General features: G+C 39.2%; 1 protein-coding gene across 2 annotated transcripts in view; it reads right to left on the reverse strand.

Annotated features, from left to right (window-relative positions):
- The window catches only part of SLC26A7 (solute carrier family 26 member 7), a 118,416-nt gene that overhangs the window by 61,413 nt on the left and 44,336 nt on the right, over window positions 1-12,667 (reverse strand). For both annotated transcript variants that reach the window (XM_058668805.1, XM_004597226.2), the window contains exon 5: window positions 4,941-5,105. In XM_058668805.1, the coding sequence (XP_058524788.1) occupies window positions 4,941-5,105 (165 nt within the window). The remainder of the gene's footprint in view (window positions 1-4,940; window positions 5,106-12,667) is intronic.

Below are 12,667 nucleotides of genomic sequence, written 5' to 3' on the forward strand. Positions count from 1 at the left end.
TATGGGGCTGTCAAGATGGAAATGACTTTCATAACAACACTGTTTTAGATTATTCATAAATCTGCTATAGTACTTTATAGAATCTGATTATTGAAATTATAACTTCTGTTGGAATTTGAGTTGAATAGATTGAAATTTATGTAAATAAAAACAAGCTAAAATACAATATTTCTGAAGTTCTCTTCAGTAGTCATAATAAATAGTAGAGACAGCTAATTTCTGAAGCTTTAAAAATTTTCAAATTATCTTTATTTTTAAGTGGTAAAGGCATTTATATCTTTTGCTTTTTTGTGTAAGAAAACTAGTGCTATCTGTTGTTCAGAGTATTTTTTTAAATCTATGATTTATCTTATCCAAATATATATTACTAGTAAGAAGGACAAGAGCATCCAATTTCCAGGAATTTCATTTTGGAAATGTGCAGTTACTGATTTATAGAGCAGGCAACTAGAAGTCGATGCTGCTAAGCATTTGCTCAACCACGTCTGGAAATATGATATGATTCTTGACTTGTCTAGTTCTAAATTTCCTTCCATTATTGCCCATTTCTAAGACAGCATAGATTTAAAATCAGTTGTCTGAAGATTCCTAAACCTGTTTATGCATCAGTATGAATTCATGTAAAAGACCTTGGATTGCCCCATTACAAAAATCAAGATAAAGCAGCTTGCACTTTACCTAGCAACTAAATAAAGCAGAAAGTAAAAATCACACACATACATACAATCCTACTAATGTAGGCTTTTATTGCCATTGTCATCAGAGAAAGCCAAAAGACCAGCGTCATTCCCACATCAGGTGACCATGATTCTTTAACCCAGTTGTGAAAAGATGATTGTATATGCAGACGTCAAGAGACCAGTTTGTAACCTGCAGACATTTCTTTAACCGTACCTGCAGAAGGTCAAAACAGAAGCTATCACGGCTTTGATTCTGTTGTATATACCTGGTGTCAAGAAAGCCTTAACTCTTCACCAGACAGCTTAAAACTACTTTGGTCTGCTTTTGTTTGCGATGGAACTTGGAATTACATTGTTTCTGAGGCCCAGTTCCAATGTTCTTTTTGGGGGTTTTAAACTTTCTTGCAATGAATGAACTCTTGAGCTGGAAATTACCTAAGTAACAAAAATTGAGAACCAGCTTCCAGCTGTTTTGGCAATTACTATCTTCACTAACTACCAACTAATCACACACACACACACACACACACACTATCTGTTCACATTCCAAACTGGCAATTTAAAAAATAAACCTCCAAATAGTAGTAGGTAAAACTTTTCAGGTTGAAATTTGGCAAAACCTTACATGCTGTGATTCACTAATCCCATTATGAGGAATTTAGCCAATGAAATAATCACCAACTCAACAATAATATACAAATAAAGAGGCTACTCATGAGTGCAAGATATAGAAAGGAAACACTAGAAACCATCTCAATACCAGGAATTAGATTAGTAAATCCTCATCCATGACTTAAGCTATCATTCAGCCACTCAGTAAGTCTCATTATAAAACACTGATATTATTTAGTACACAGCAAGACATAAAGTTAAGTGAAATGAAATTTGGTTTCACCAAGTTAATATAACTTTCTATCTTGATAAAATCCCCATAAGACGTGAGTTCCTAAGCAATGTAGATTGTAGATCAACTTGCAAAAGAAATTTGGAGCATTGGAATGCAGTTAAAAAAAACATCGCAAAACTGGCCAGTTGTTTCCTTTTCAGGTTACGGTTTAGGTTTACTTTTCTTGTGATTGTTTGTTTTAAGTGAATACTTAAAATGTTTTTAAATTGCTTTTATTTATTTGAAAAACAGAACAAAACTAAGGGATAAAGTGTGTGTGTGTGTGTGTGTGTGTGTGTGTGTGTGTGTGAGAGAGAGAGAGAGAGAGAGAGAGAGAGAGAGAGAGAATCTTCCATCTACTGGTTTACTCCTCAAATGCCCAGAAGAACTTGGAGTGGGCCAGGCTGAAATCAGGAACCAGTAACCCCAACCAGGTTTCCCATGTAAGTGTGGGACCCAAGAACTTCAGTCATCCGCTACTGCCCAGGGTACACATTAGCAGAAAGCTGGATTGTAAATAGAGGCAGTATTCAATCCCAGATGCTCCAATAGGGATGCCAACTTTCTAACGCATTGTACAATTCTCATCCTTTCGAGTAGTATTCCCTGAAATCATTATCTGAAATTGAAATGCCAGCTATCAATTCTGATCATATCTTTGATTCAATTCATACCAGGGTCCACATGAAGAAATTTGATAGGGTCTACTATCGACAGGTCGCAATTCCATTAGATGATGACTTCCATTAGAAGTTGGCTTCTTTCTTTCTTTCTTTCTTTCTTTCTTTCTTTCTTTCTTTCTTTCTTTCTTTCTTTCTTTCTTTCTTTCTCTTTCTTTCTTTCTTTCTTTCTTTCTGTCTGTCTTTCTTCCTTTCTTTCTTTCTTCCTTCCTTCCTTCCTTCCTTTCTTTCTCTTTCTCCTTTTCTTGGGGGAGGGCCAGAGCACATGAGCTGGCACATGGACACCCAGGCTGTCTGGAAAACAGCATAGGGATTGATCTGCACTGTACAGGCTAGGATCTCTGGGGTGGGGGAGACTAGGGCTCGAGTCCCATGGACTGGGGTGGTTACTGGGACCTACTGATTACCTAGCCCAGCTAAGAGAGGGCCTTTGCCAGTGTGTTGCTGTCTGTGCCTGCTCCATGTTCTGGATGCCAGTCACCTGAGCCTTCCAGGAACCCCTGCCCTTATCAGAACTGCTCTTGATCTTACCAATAGCTTTTGGCATCACCAAGCAATCCATGCTTTCATGCCCTGATGGTTTCAGGTGGCTCCGGATGTGCAGTCTCAGGGAGAAGAGCCTGAGTGTTTACCTGACCTTAGTGTACACGATGAATGTTGGATCACCTGCTTTGCTAATACCTGTGTAAAGGAGAGGGACATACCCAGTTGCACATGAAAGATAAGTCTATCTACCCTAGTGAACCTGTCAAAAATCTCAAACACCTCTTCAAAAGATAAAAAGAAAGGCTGGCACAGTGGTTCAGCAGACTAATTCTTCACATGCAAGCACTGGAATTCCATAAGGTCACCGACTTGTCTCCCAGCTGCTCCAATTTTCATCCAGCTCCCTGCTTGTGACCTGGGAAACATTAGAGGATGGCCCAGAACTTTGTGACCCTGCACCCATGTGGGACAGCCAAGGAGAGCTGCTGGCTCCTGGCTTTGGATCTGATTAACCCCAGCCATGGCAACCATTTAGGGAGTGAACCAGTAGATAGAAGCTCTCTCTGTCTCTCCTTCTCTCTGCAAATCTGCCTTTTGAATAAAAAAAAATAGTAAATAAATCATAAAAAATCATTACAAATCATCAAAAAACTGAAAATATAAGCCTACCCTTTGTTTTCTCTATATAAAAGCTGCTGCAATACAAGGCGGACATGTTTTACTGACCCCTCCCCTTGATCCTCCACGTGAGCTGTGATTGGCAGGACAATTCAGTGATTTTTCTAACATAGGAATAGAAAACCTTGATATGTCACTTAAGGCTAATTTTTTAAAAACAAGACTATTGCTTTACATAGTTTAGCATATACTTCAGGTACTCCGTCTAAAGTAGTCACGGAGAGACTACAAACCTTAGAATAAACACTTCAGTATGCAGTAATTAATGGAGCTGTTGGGAAAGGAGATTGAAAGTCTTTAACATGCACAATAGATGAATAGATGATTTCACCACTTATACAGAAAGTTTATCAACACCAAATGTTGGGGAAATTATCAAGTATCTTCCCTTCTCATAGAGTACTCTGCTTTGTAATTTGCTTCTTTCCAACATGGCTCATACTGACTGGCATCCTTGTCTCTCTCACCCAGTGTAATACTACCTGCCTCAAATCAAAAGACCCCTTTTCCAGGGTGTATTTCCTCTTACCTATGACTTAGGGATGGTCCAGGCTCCTAAGCAGCCAGGCAATGAGGAGAGGCACTCTTTCTCTTCCCACAGACCCAGGAAAGAGGGTATATATCTTCTGTGAAACATGAAATCAGCCCAGAATAAGGCAGCACGACAGGCCAAACTGGTTTTGCTGTGGATCCAGAACCTGTCCCACCAGCCTGCATCAGACTAGCCCAACGCCCTACATCAACTCAGTTCTGCAACACTTGTGCCTCATCCGAGAAAGGCAGCAGAAGATGGCGTCAGTGCCCGGGCCCTTATCACTCTGGCAGAATACTCAGATGGGTCTCTTGGTTCCTGGTCTTGGTCTAGCTCTTCCCTGGCTAAGGCAGCCATTTGCAGAGTAGACCAGTAGATGGAAGATCTCTCTCTTTTGCCCTATCTCTCTGCCACTTTGACTTTCAAATAAATATTTTAAGAAATACAAAGTTGAAAACATATCAAGTTTAAAGTTATTCTAATCATCTTTTCCAAACGAAACCCTGATTATATCATGCTCAATTATACATTATAATAGAACTACACATTACTCAGCAAACTTCCTTTATACTTCAGTCACATTTAAAATATCCTGTAACACATTTTATTTAAAACAAAGCTGACTGGAGAAACATCTCTTTACGAAACAGAGTGTTAAGCCTATGATTGTGGGGAAAAATTAAAGTATGCCACTGTGAAAATCAGAATGAAAAAAGAAAAAAGTCAGGCGGGAGGAGGATAGGTGGGGAATGAGGACAGCAGAAAAGGTGGGGAGGGAAGCACCACCGTCCTCCTAAATATGGATACTGAAGCATGTAAAATGTGCTTACTTTCCTACAAATAAATTAAAAATGTTTTCAATTTGCTTAATTAATGAAGCATAAAGTAAAAATCAATGTCAGACTATCACAAATACATATATATAGAAACATACTGCAGCTAGCACAATTCTGTGTGAAACCTAAATATCAAGTTATCTAACGACGAGATATACTCACATAAAAGAATCCAAGTGGTCCAGAGATATACGGTATTTTCATTCCCAAGAGATACTTGACTTGTGAAGTGACTACGTGAGTGGCAGCTCCAGTTGTCATGGCGCTGATCACAGGTTCCGTAAGCAGAAAGGTGGCACTGCCCAGTTGTAATAGAAACATGGTCACCTAACGGCACACAAAAGAAGTTAGATGTTACATTCTGATAACGCTTCCCAGAATTCCTCGGGGACTGGCTGAGTGGCACAGCAAGACCCATCTGCTGGTCTGCATTCCGATTGGCTGCATTATATGCAGCTGGCCCTGCTGAAATCAGACCCAGCAACTTCCTCCAGGTCTCTCAAATGGGTGCAAGCGCCCAAGGATTGGAGCCACTGCTTTCCTAGGTTATAGACAGGCAGCTGGATCAGAAGTAGAGTTGCCGGGACACAAACTGGTGCTCATATGGAATGTTAGCATCACAAGTGGAGGGTTAGCTTTAAGTACCATCAAATAGACCCTTCATCACCTCCTCAGAAATATTTATATATTTACTTAAGAGGCAGAAAAACAGACAAAGAGTTGCAATCTTCCACTTTAAGCCCTAAATGGCCATAGAGGCTGGGGTTCTGTGAGGCTGAAGCCGTAAGTCAGAAACTAACAGCAGGTTTCTCACAAGAAGGTCTGGAACCCAGCTACCTTGCTTACTTGCATTGAGGGAAAGCCGGAATTGAGGGTATGACTAGAACTTGAATCCAAAAATGCCAATATGAGATGCAGGCATTGGAAGCATTGTATTAAATACCTACCCCCGCTTCATCCTTCAATTTCTTTTTCCCACACAACTTTCGAAGTACTCTTGTATGCAAGGAAAATCAATAGCCAGATATAAGGTAAAGGGATATGTCTTAAGAATCCTAGAAATCAGGATAAGAACCATTTTCTGTAAATATTTCCTTACTGCCACTCACTTCGCCCTCCTGCCCCAAACTAGTTTACAAACAGATACAATCATGAAGTCTGAGTGGAAGCTGTGCACTAAGCTTTGCTGGGCACAAGGATCAATTCCCCCACAACCTGTGACACTTCAATGATTAGTGTTTTTCCTTTGTCAAGGAGAGAGCTCTCAGGAGACAATCCATTCTGACTTAATGCAATTGTGTGAACCAAATCCAGAAAGCACAAAAGTAAAACTTACTGTTTTAAAAGAAATATTAAATTATTTTTGTGACATCCGTCAAATTCCCACCCCCTGACTGATTTTCCCAAAGTAAACATATTGTTATAATAGCATAGTCCTTCATAAGAAGTTATAATTACATTGGTGTGTTATTTAAGTGCGCCTCAACATTGCTGGTACAACGTCAAACAGTCTAGCATCGTTTGTCCAGATGTGTCCAACAGTTTCTTTGGAAATCTATCTTTGATTTGGAAGAAGGGCTGCATATTGCAGTGTGTGGTACTCTATATTACTCCATCACTGTATATTCCCTTAAATAAGAAGCCACAAAATAAGGTCAACAACAGGTACGAAATTAAAACAACAACAACAAAAAATACAGTGCCATGGAGTCAAAAAATGCACCAACACATGGATGACGAAAAGAAAACATGAATGCCTAATTTACACGATGGTTTCCTTGTATTACAGACAGCATATGGTATTTGTCCTTTTGGGATTGACTTGTTTCACCGAGCATAAGGATCTCTAGTTGGGAACATCTAGTTGCAAATGGTATAATTTCATTTTTTAAATGGCTGAGTAATATTCCATGGAATAGAGGTACCACAGTTTCTTTAATCACTCTTCTTTGCAGGGGCATCTGGATTGCTTCCATGTCTTTGCTATTGTAAATTGTGCTGCTGTAAACATAGGATTAAAGATCACCTTCTCATATGCAGTTTTCATTTCTTTTCAGTACATTTGGGTATATTTGGGGTATATTTTGGGGTATATTTGGCTAGGAGTGGGATAGCTGGGTCATATGGTAGATTTATTTGCAATTCTCAAAGTACTCTCCATACGGATTTCCACAGTGGTTGTACAAGCCTACACTCCCACCAGCAGTGAATCAAGGTACCTTTCTCCCCACATCCATGCCAGCAGGTGTTGTTAGTAAAGTTTTGAAATGTAGACCAGTCCCACTGGAGTTAAGTGGTACCTCAACATGGTTTTCATTTGTATATCCATGATGGCTAGGGAGCATGAACATTTTTTCATGTCTGTTAGCCATTTGAATCTATTCTTTTGAAAAAAACAAATGTCTGTTCATTTCCTTTGCCCAATGTTTTCAGTTTTTTGTTTTGTTTTATTTTGTTTACTACACCTGTGTTTCTGAAACACTTTGTAAATCCTGGATATTAGTCCCCTATTAGTTTTGTAGTGTCTAAATTTTTTTTCTCATTCTGTTTGTCGCTTCTTCACATTGTTAATTGTTTCCTTTGCTGTATAGAAGTTTTGCTGTTGTTGTTGTTTTGTTTTGTTTTGTTTTATTTTGATGTAGTACCATTTGTTTATTTTGTCATTGACTGCCTGTGATCTAGCATCTTTCCCTGTTCCTATTTCTTGGAGAGTACTGCCTCAGTTTTCTTTCAATACTTCGATGGTTTCTGGGTGTAAATTTAGGTCCTTTAATCATTTGGAGCTTATTTTTGTATAATGTGACAGGTATGGGTCTTGCTTCCTAATTCTGCCATCTGCCACCCAATTGTTCCAACAGCATTTGTTGAACAGACCAGGCTTTTTTCTCTGTATTATTTTCTGTTTTCTTGTCAAAAAGTAGTTGGTTATACATGTGTGGGCTCCCTTCTGGTGTTTCTATTATATTCTGTTGATCTTTTTCTGTTTCTGTACCATACCAGACTGTTTTGATGACCACTGCTCTGTAGTATGTCTTGAGGTCTGGAATTGTGATTCCTCCAGCTTCATGTTTATTCTTCAGGATAGCTTTGATGTCTTGTTGTCTCTTGTGGCTCCAGATGGAACTTTTGTATCTTTTTTTTCTATTTATGAGAAGAATGTTGTTGCAATTTTGTTATTTCATTGAAGCTGTATATTACTTTGGTAATATGGTCATTTTGGTTATGTTGATCCTGCCAATCCAGGAGCATGGTAAGGTTCTCCATGTTTCAATGTCTTCTTCTAGTTCGTTTTTAAAAATGATTTATAGTTTTCATTATAGAGGTCTTTCACATGTTTAGTTAGCTTGATTCCTAGGCATTTAAGATTCCTCTCTATTTTTAAGTGGACCGTACTTACCATTTCTTTCTCAGTCATGGAATTATCTGTGTACACTAGTGTCATCAATTTGTGTTCATTAATTTTTTATTCCACTATCCTGCCAAAATCTCATAATTTCCAATAGTCTCTTGACTGTGTCTTTTGGTTCTCCTATGTAGAGAATCATGTCATCTGCAAATAGGGACAATTTCAATTCCTCATTTCCAATTTGTGTTCCTTTAATTCTGTTCTGTTGTCTAATAGCTTTGGCAAGGACTTCCAATACTACATTGAAGAGTGTGGTGACAGTGGACATCCCCGTCTAGTTCCAGATTTTAGTGGGAAGGCTTCCAATCTTTCCCCATTTAGTATGATGCTGGCATTGGGTTTTTCATGAATTGCTTTGATTGTGTTGTAGAATGATGCTTTTATGCCTATCTTACTTAGGGTTTTCAGCATGAAGTAGTGTTGGATTTTATCAAATGCCTTCTCTGCATCTATTGAGATAATCATATGGTTATTATTTTTCAGTCTGTGGATGTTCTGTATCACATTTATTGATTTATGAATGTTGAACCATCCCTGCATTCTTGGAATGAATCCCACCTGGTCCGGGTGAATGATCTGCCTGATGTATTGTTGGATTCTGTTGGCTAGTATTTTATTGAGGATCTTTGCATCTATTATTCATCAGGGATATTGGTTTGTAGTTCTCTTTTTCTGTTGTTTCTCTCTCTGGCTTTGGTATTAAGGTGAAATTGGCTTCATAGAAAGAGTTTGGAAAGATTGCCCCCCTTTCTATTGTTTGGAAAAGCTTGCATAGGATTGGGGTAAGTTCCTCTTGAAACGTTTGGAAGAATTCAGCAGTGAAGTCATCTGGTCCAGGACTTTTCTTGAATGGGAGCGCTTTAATTACTGATTCAATCTCAGTCCATGGCATAGGTCTGTTTAGATTTTTAATTGCTTCTTGATTCAATTTTGGTGGATTGTATGTGCCCAAAAATTTATCCATCTCTGTTACAGACCCTGAAAGATGCAAGACTAATGCTGCTTTACCTGAGGGCTCAGCTCCTTGTGATTAGGTAGAAAAGAGCCCACTCCAGGCTGTCCCTTATAATCCACACTCTCTGTCCCACTACACCAGATGGTGCCCAGCAGGGTACTGCTGGAGCATCAGAGCTGCTGGCTTTCACATCCAGGGACCACACAGACCCTGTAGAACATGAAATGGTCCTTTCTTTGCCCTGGAATCAGCTCATTCTGGGCCAATTCCCTCAACTCCGCACTAATTGCCTCCTCACACAAGACAGTGCCCCATCTCTGAGCTGAGTTCCCTTCTACCACTGGTGTGCCCCCTGAAGTCCACAGTTCTTTCTCCACTCATTGCTGGGTCAAGCTATTTAGCTGGATTGGCAGATCTCAGACTGCATTAGCCTCCTGAGCTCTCTACATGAACCCAAACCCCCATCTGGCTGCCAGAAGAACCAAGCAATGGCAACCTCCAGATCCCCGGCTGTAGTTAGTGTCTGTATCACTGCTCGCCAGCTGCTGCTTGGTTTTCTGTTAGCGGCAACACCTCTCTACCATTGATGCGACTTCCCTGTGTCCAAGGGGTCGCCAGGTAACCCCCTACCAACTGCCTGACCCCTATCATTTCTTGTAGCCTGCTCCTTGTGCTCACCCTGTTTAATGATTCTCCATCATCCCAAACATGTCTGCACCCTATGCCACCATCCTGCCTCTCCCCTTTTGCAACCTCTTAATGTATTAATTATAATACTTAGCTAAGGTCTTAAACTTCTTGTCAGAAAATGAAATTAGCGATTAGGGAAGTTGGAAGGAAGAAGAGAAACAATGAGATTTCTTTTCATCAAGAGTTCACAGTCCTGAAAATGAAAAGCAAATAGTGATATCTTATATCATCTGAGCATAAATTATAAAATACATTATGTTCATATTGTAACTATACCATAATTGCTCTGGGTCGAAATAATCAAGCTCCAAATTTCCTAGGATGAAGTTTGAAAGCCAAGGTTCTGACTATTGTGGCACATTCCAACTCTGTCATGATACAGAACCCACTGAAATCCTCCAAGTCTCATCTTTTATAAATTATTAGAGCAGCGTTTGCCCTTTCTAACTTTTTTACTCTTTTGAAATAATGCATGAAGGGGTTTGGAAGTCCATAAAATATGCAGGAGTATCATGAGGCCTCAAACATATTTATTCAATATGTAAAACTAGCCACCAATTTCAGAAGTATTAAAAGCTTCTAACTCTTGAAAACTTGAAAGAATTTCTCAATGCAGGAGCAAGTATTTTTAATTGTTTGCATATTCGAATTATCTTTTATTTAATGTGTGATAAGGAAAAAAGTATGTGCTGCCAATATAGAAATCAAATCTTTTACTGTGAACACAGGAAACCAAAGCAGCAACTTTACTATAAACATTATGTTGGAAACCATGCCTCAGTTTGTCAAAGGAGAATTGTTCAGAGGGCAATGACTCAAGCAAACTAGGAATGGGTATAAGTGGCACACAGTGATCTCTTGGCAACTCTTGTTTCATAGTCTGCTGGTCTTCATTCTGAAAACACAAGCACTGAACCAGTTACTGCCAAGTGTTTCTCTACAGCAAATCAAGTCCCAAAGTGTGACATTCATTCTTACGGGTTAGAATGATGAAGCCAGCAGATTACTAGGGTAAGACGTACAGTTAGATTTTCATTTCAGCTAAATGACTCAGATAAATGATTCAAATATTTTAAATTGTGAAGCCTGTACATACGTGTAGAATTCTACACTTGTACAAAATGTCAGAAAGTTTTGAACTGTACATCAAGCAATATTTATAAAATTTATTTTTGAGTCAGAGAGGCAGAGACAGTGCTGAGGCAGAGAAATAGAAAGAAGTTCTCACATGCTGGTTCAGCCCACCAAGGCTGCACTGGACCAAAGCTGGGACTTCAATCCATCTAGAAAGGCATAGACCAAGTATTTGAGCCATCAGCTGCTTCCTCCCAGGAAGTGCATTTGCAGGAACATAGAATCAGGAGTGCCACAGAGACTCAAACCCAGGAATTCCAACATAGGATGCTATCTTTCAAATCCCAGCTTAACTACCAGGCCAGAGTCTCACTTTTGTTGAGTCATCTTAACCTTCATTATTTTGCTAATCAAAATTTAGGGAGACTTTGTAGGGACCACCACCAAATTATGTTCTATTATTCATTTGTTTCCTACCTTTAAATGCCTCCTTAGGTTGATGAATGATCACATCCAAGAAATAAAACTCACCTAACCAAAACTGACCTCCAAATACTTCCAGCTAAATTGCTATCTTCTAATGGCAGTTTCTGTGTCATTTTCCGCAACTGAAGAGTTACCAACAAAAGGCTCCAAAAGAACAAAATATGAAAACCAATTTAATAATTTCAATTGTTGAAAACATGGGAACCTACCTTATAAAAAATTGAGGAAAATGGAGTATCCTCTAATAAAACATACAAAGACTTAAAATATTTTTGTAATATTCTATTTGCACTTTTGTATGCTGTTAAAAAATTCTCTCAAGCAAGAAACAGATCTCCATAATGGAGAGCTCTTGACTGAAAGGTCAATAAGTCTTTTAAGACCCCATTTTTGCAACACATCATTGGACATGTAAGGGTGATTACAAACATGTGAGATTTAACTGAGAAGAAATGACTCTCCACTGGCTCACAACTTTCTTCATAATCTAAGATGATGGAAAATATGTTTAAAAGGAGGACAGTGACAGGAGTAGCAAAGCAAAGGGTGCATGGAGAGATTTTAATTCTCCATTACCCACCACCCAAATTTCAACAGCTCATTCACGCTGAAATCAGAGCTGACATGGAGAGTGGCTGTCAATTGGAAGGCAGCGAGTCCCCAAGGGATACAGGCTCTGCAAAAGGGTCAACAGATTGAACTGTTGATCTTTATAAGTATGTGGAATCGGACTCTTGCAGAGAATTTTTTTCTTGGAGGCCTATTACTTAAATTTTGTATTAGCATTGAAACAGAACCTCTATAATGTAAAATCAGGACCAGCCTCTAGTCTGTTTTTCTTAATTCAAAATATCCTTGTCTGTCCCTTAGTAACAGGAACTCATGGATTCGAGGGAGTGAGACTTCTAGCCTTACGAAGTTTTGGACATCGGACTCAAGGAGTCATTTGCTTCTCCAAAGAACCCTTGTGGTCAATGTTGTCCGGAGAGGTTATTTAGTAGTTGCTACAGACCTTAGCAGACTATGACTGCCACCTTCCTTTAACACTCTGACCAATTGGAGGCCACCCGGATATCAAAAATTCCATAAAGAGCACAGCATCACTGATCAATCAAGATTATGAGAACTACTGACCAAACAGAAAGTTAGACATCAACTGATAACACATCTCTCAGCTCCAGTTTCAATCCATAAGTACTTTCACTCCTATGTCCTCGGAGAGCCCAGGATTAAGCAGCAGTTGCCCAGCTCTGGGTTCCAGGCTTCACCATGAGTATC

Source organism: Ochotona princeps, chromosome 9 (genome assembly GCF_030435755.1).
Source record: "Ochotona princeps isolate mOchPri1 chromosome 9, mOchPri1.hap1, whole genome shotgun sequence".
In the NCBI taxonomy this organism is placed as follows: Eukaryota; Metazoa; Chordata; class Mammalia; order Lagomorpha; family Ochotonidae; genus Ochotona; species Ochotona princeps.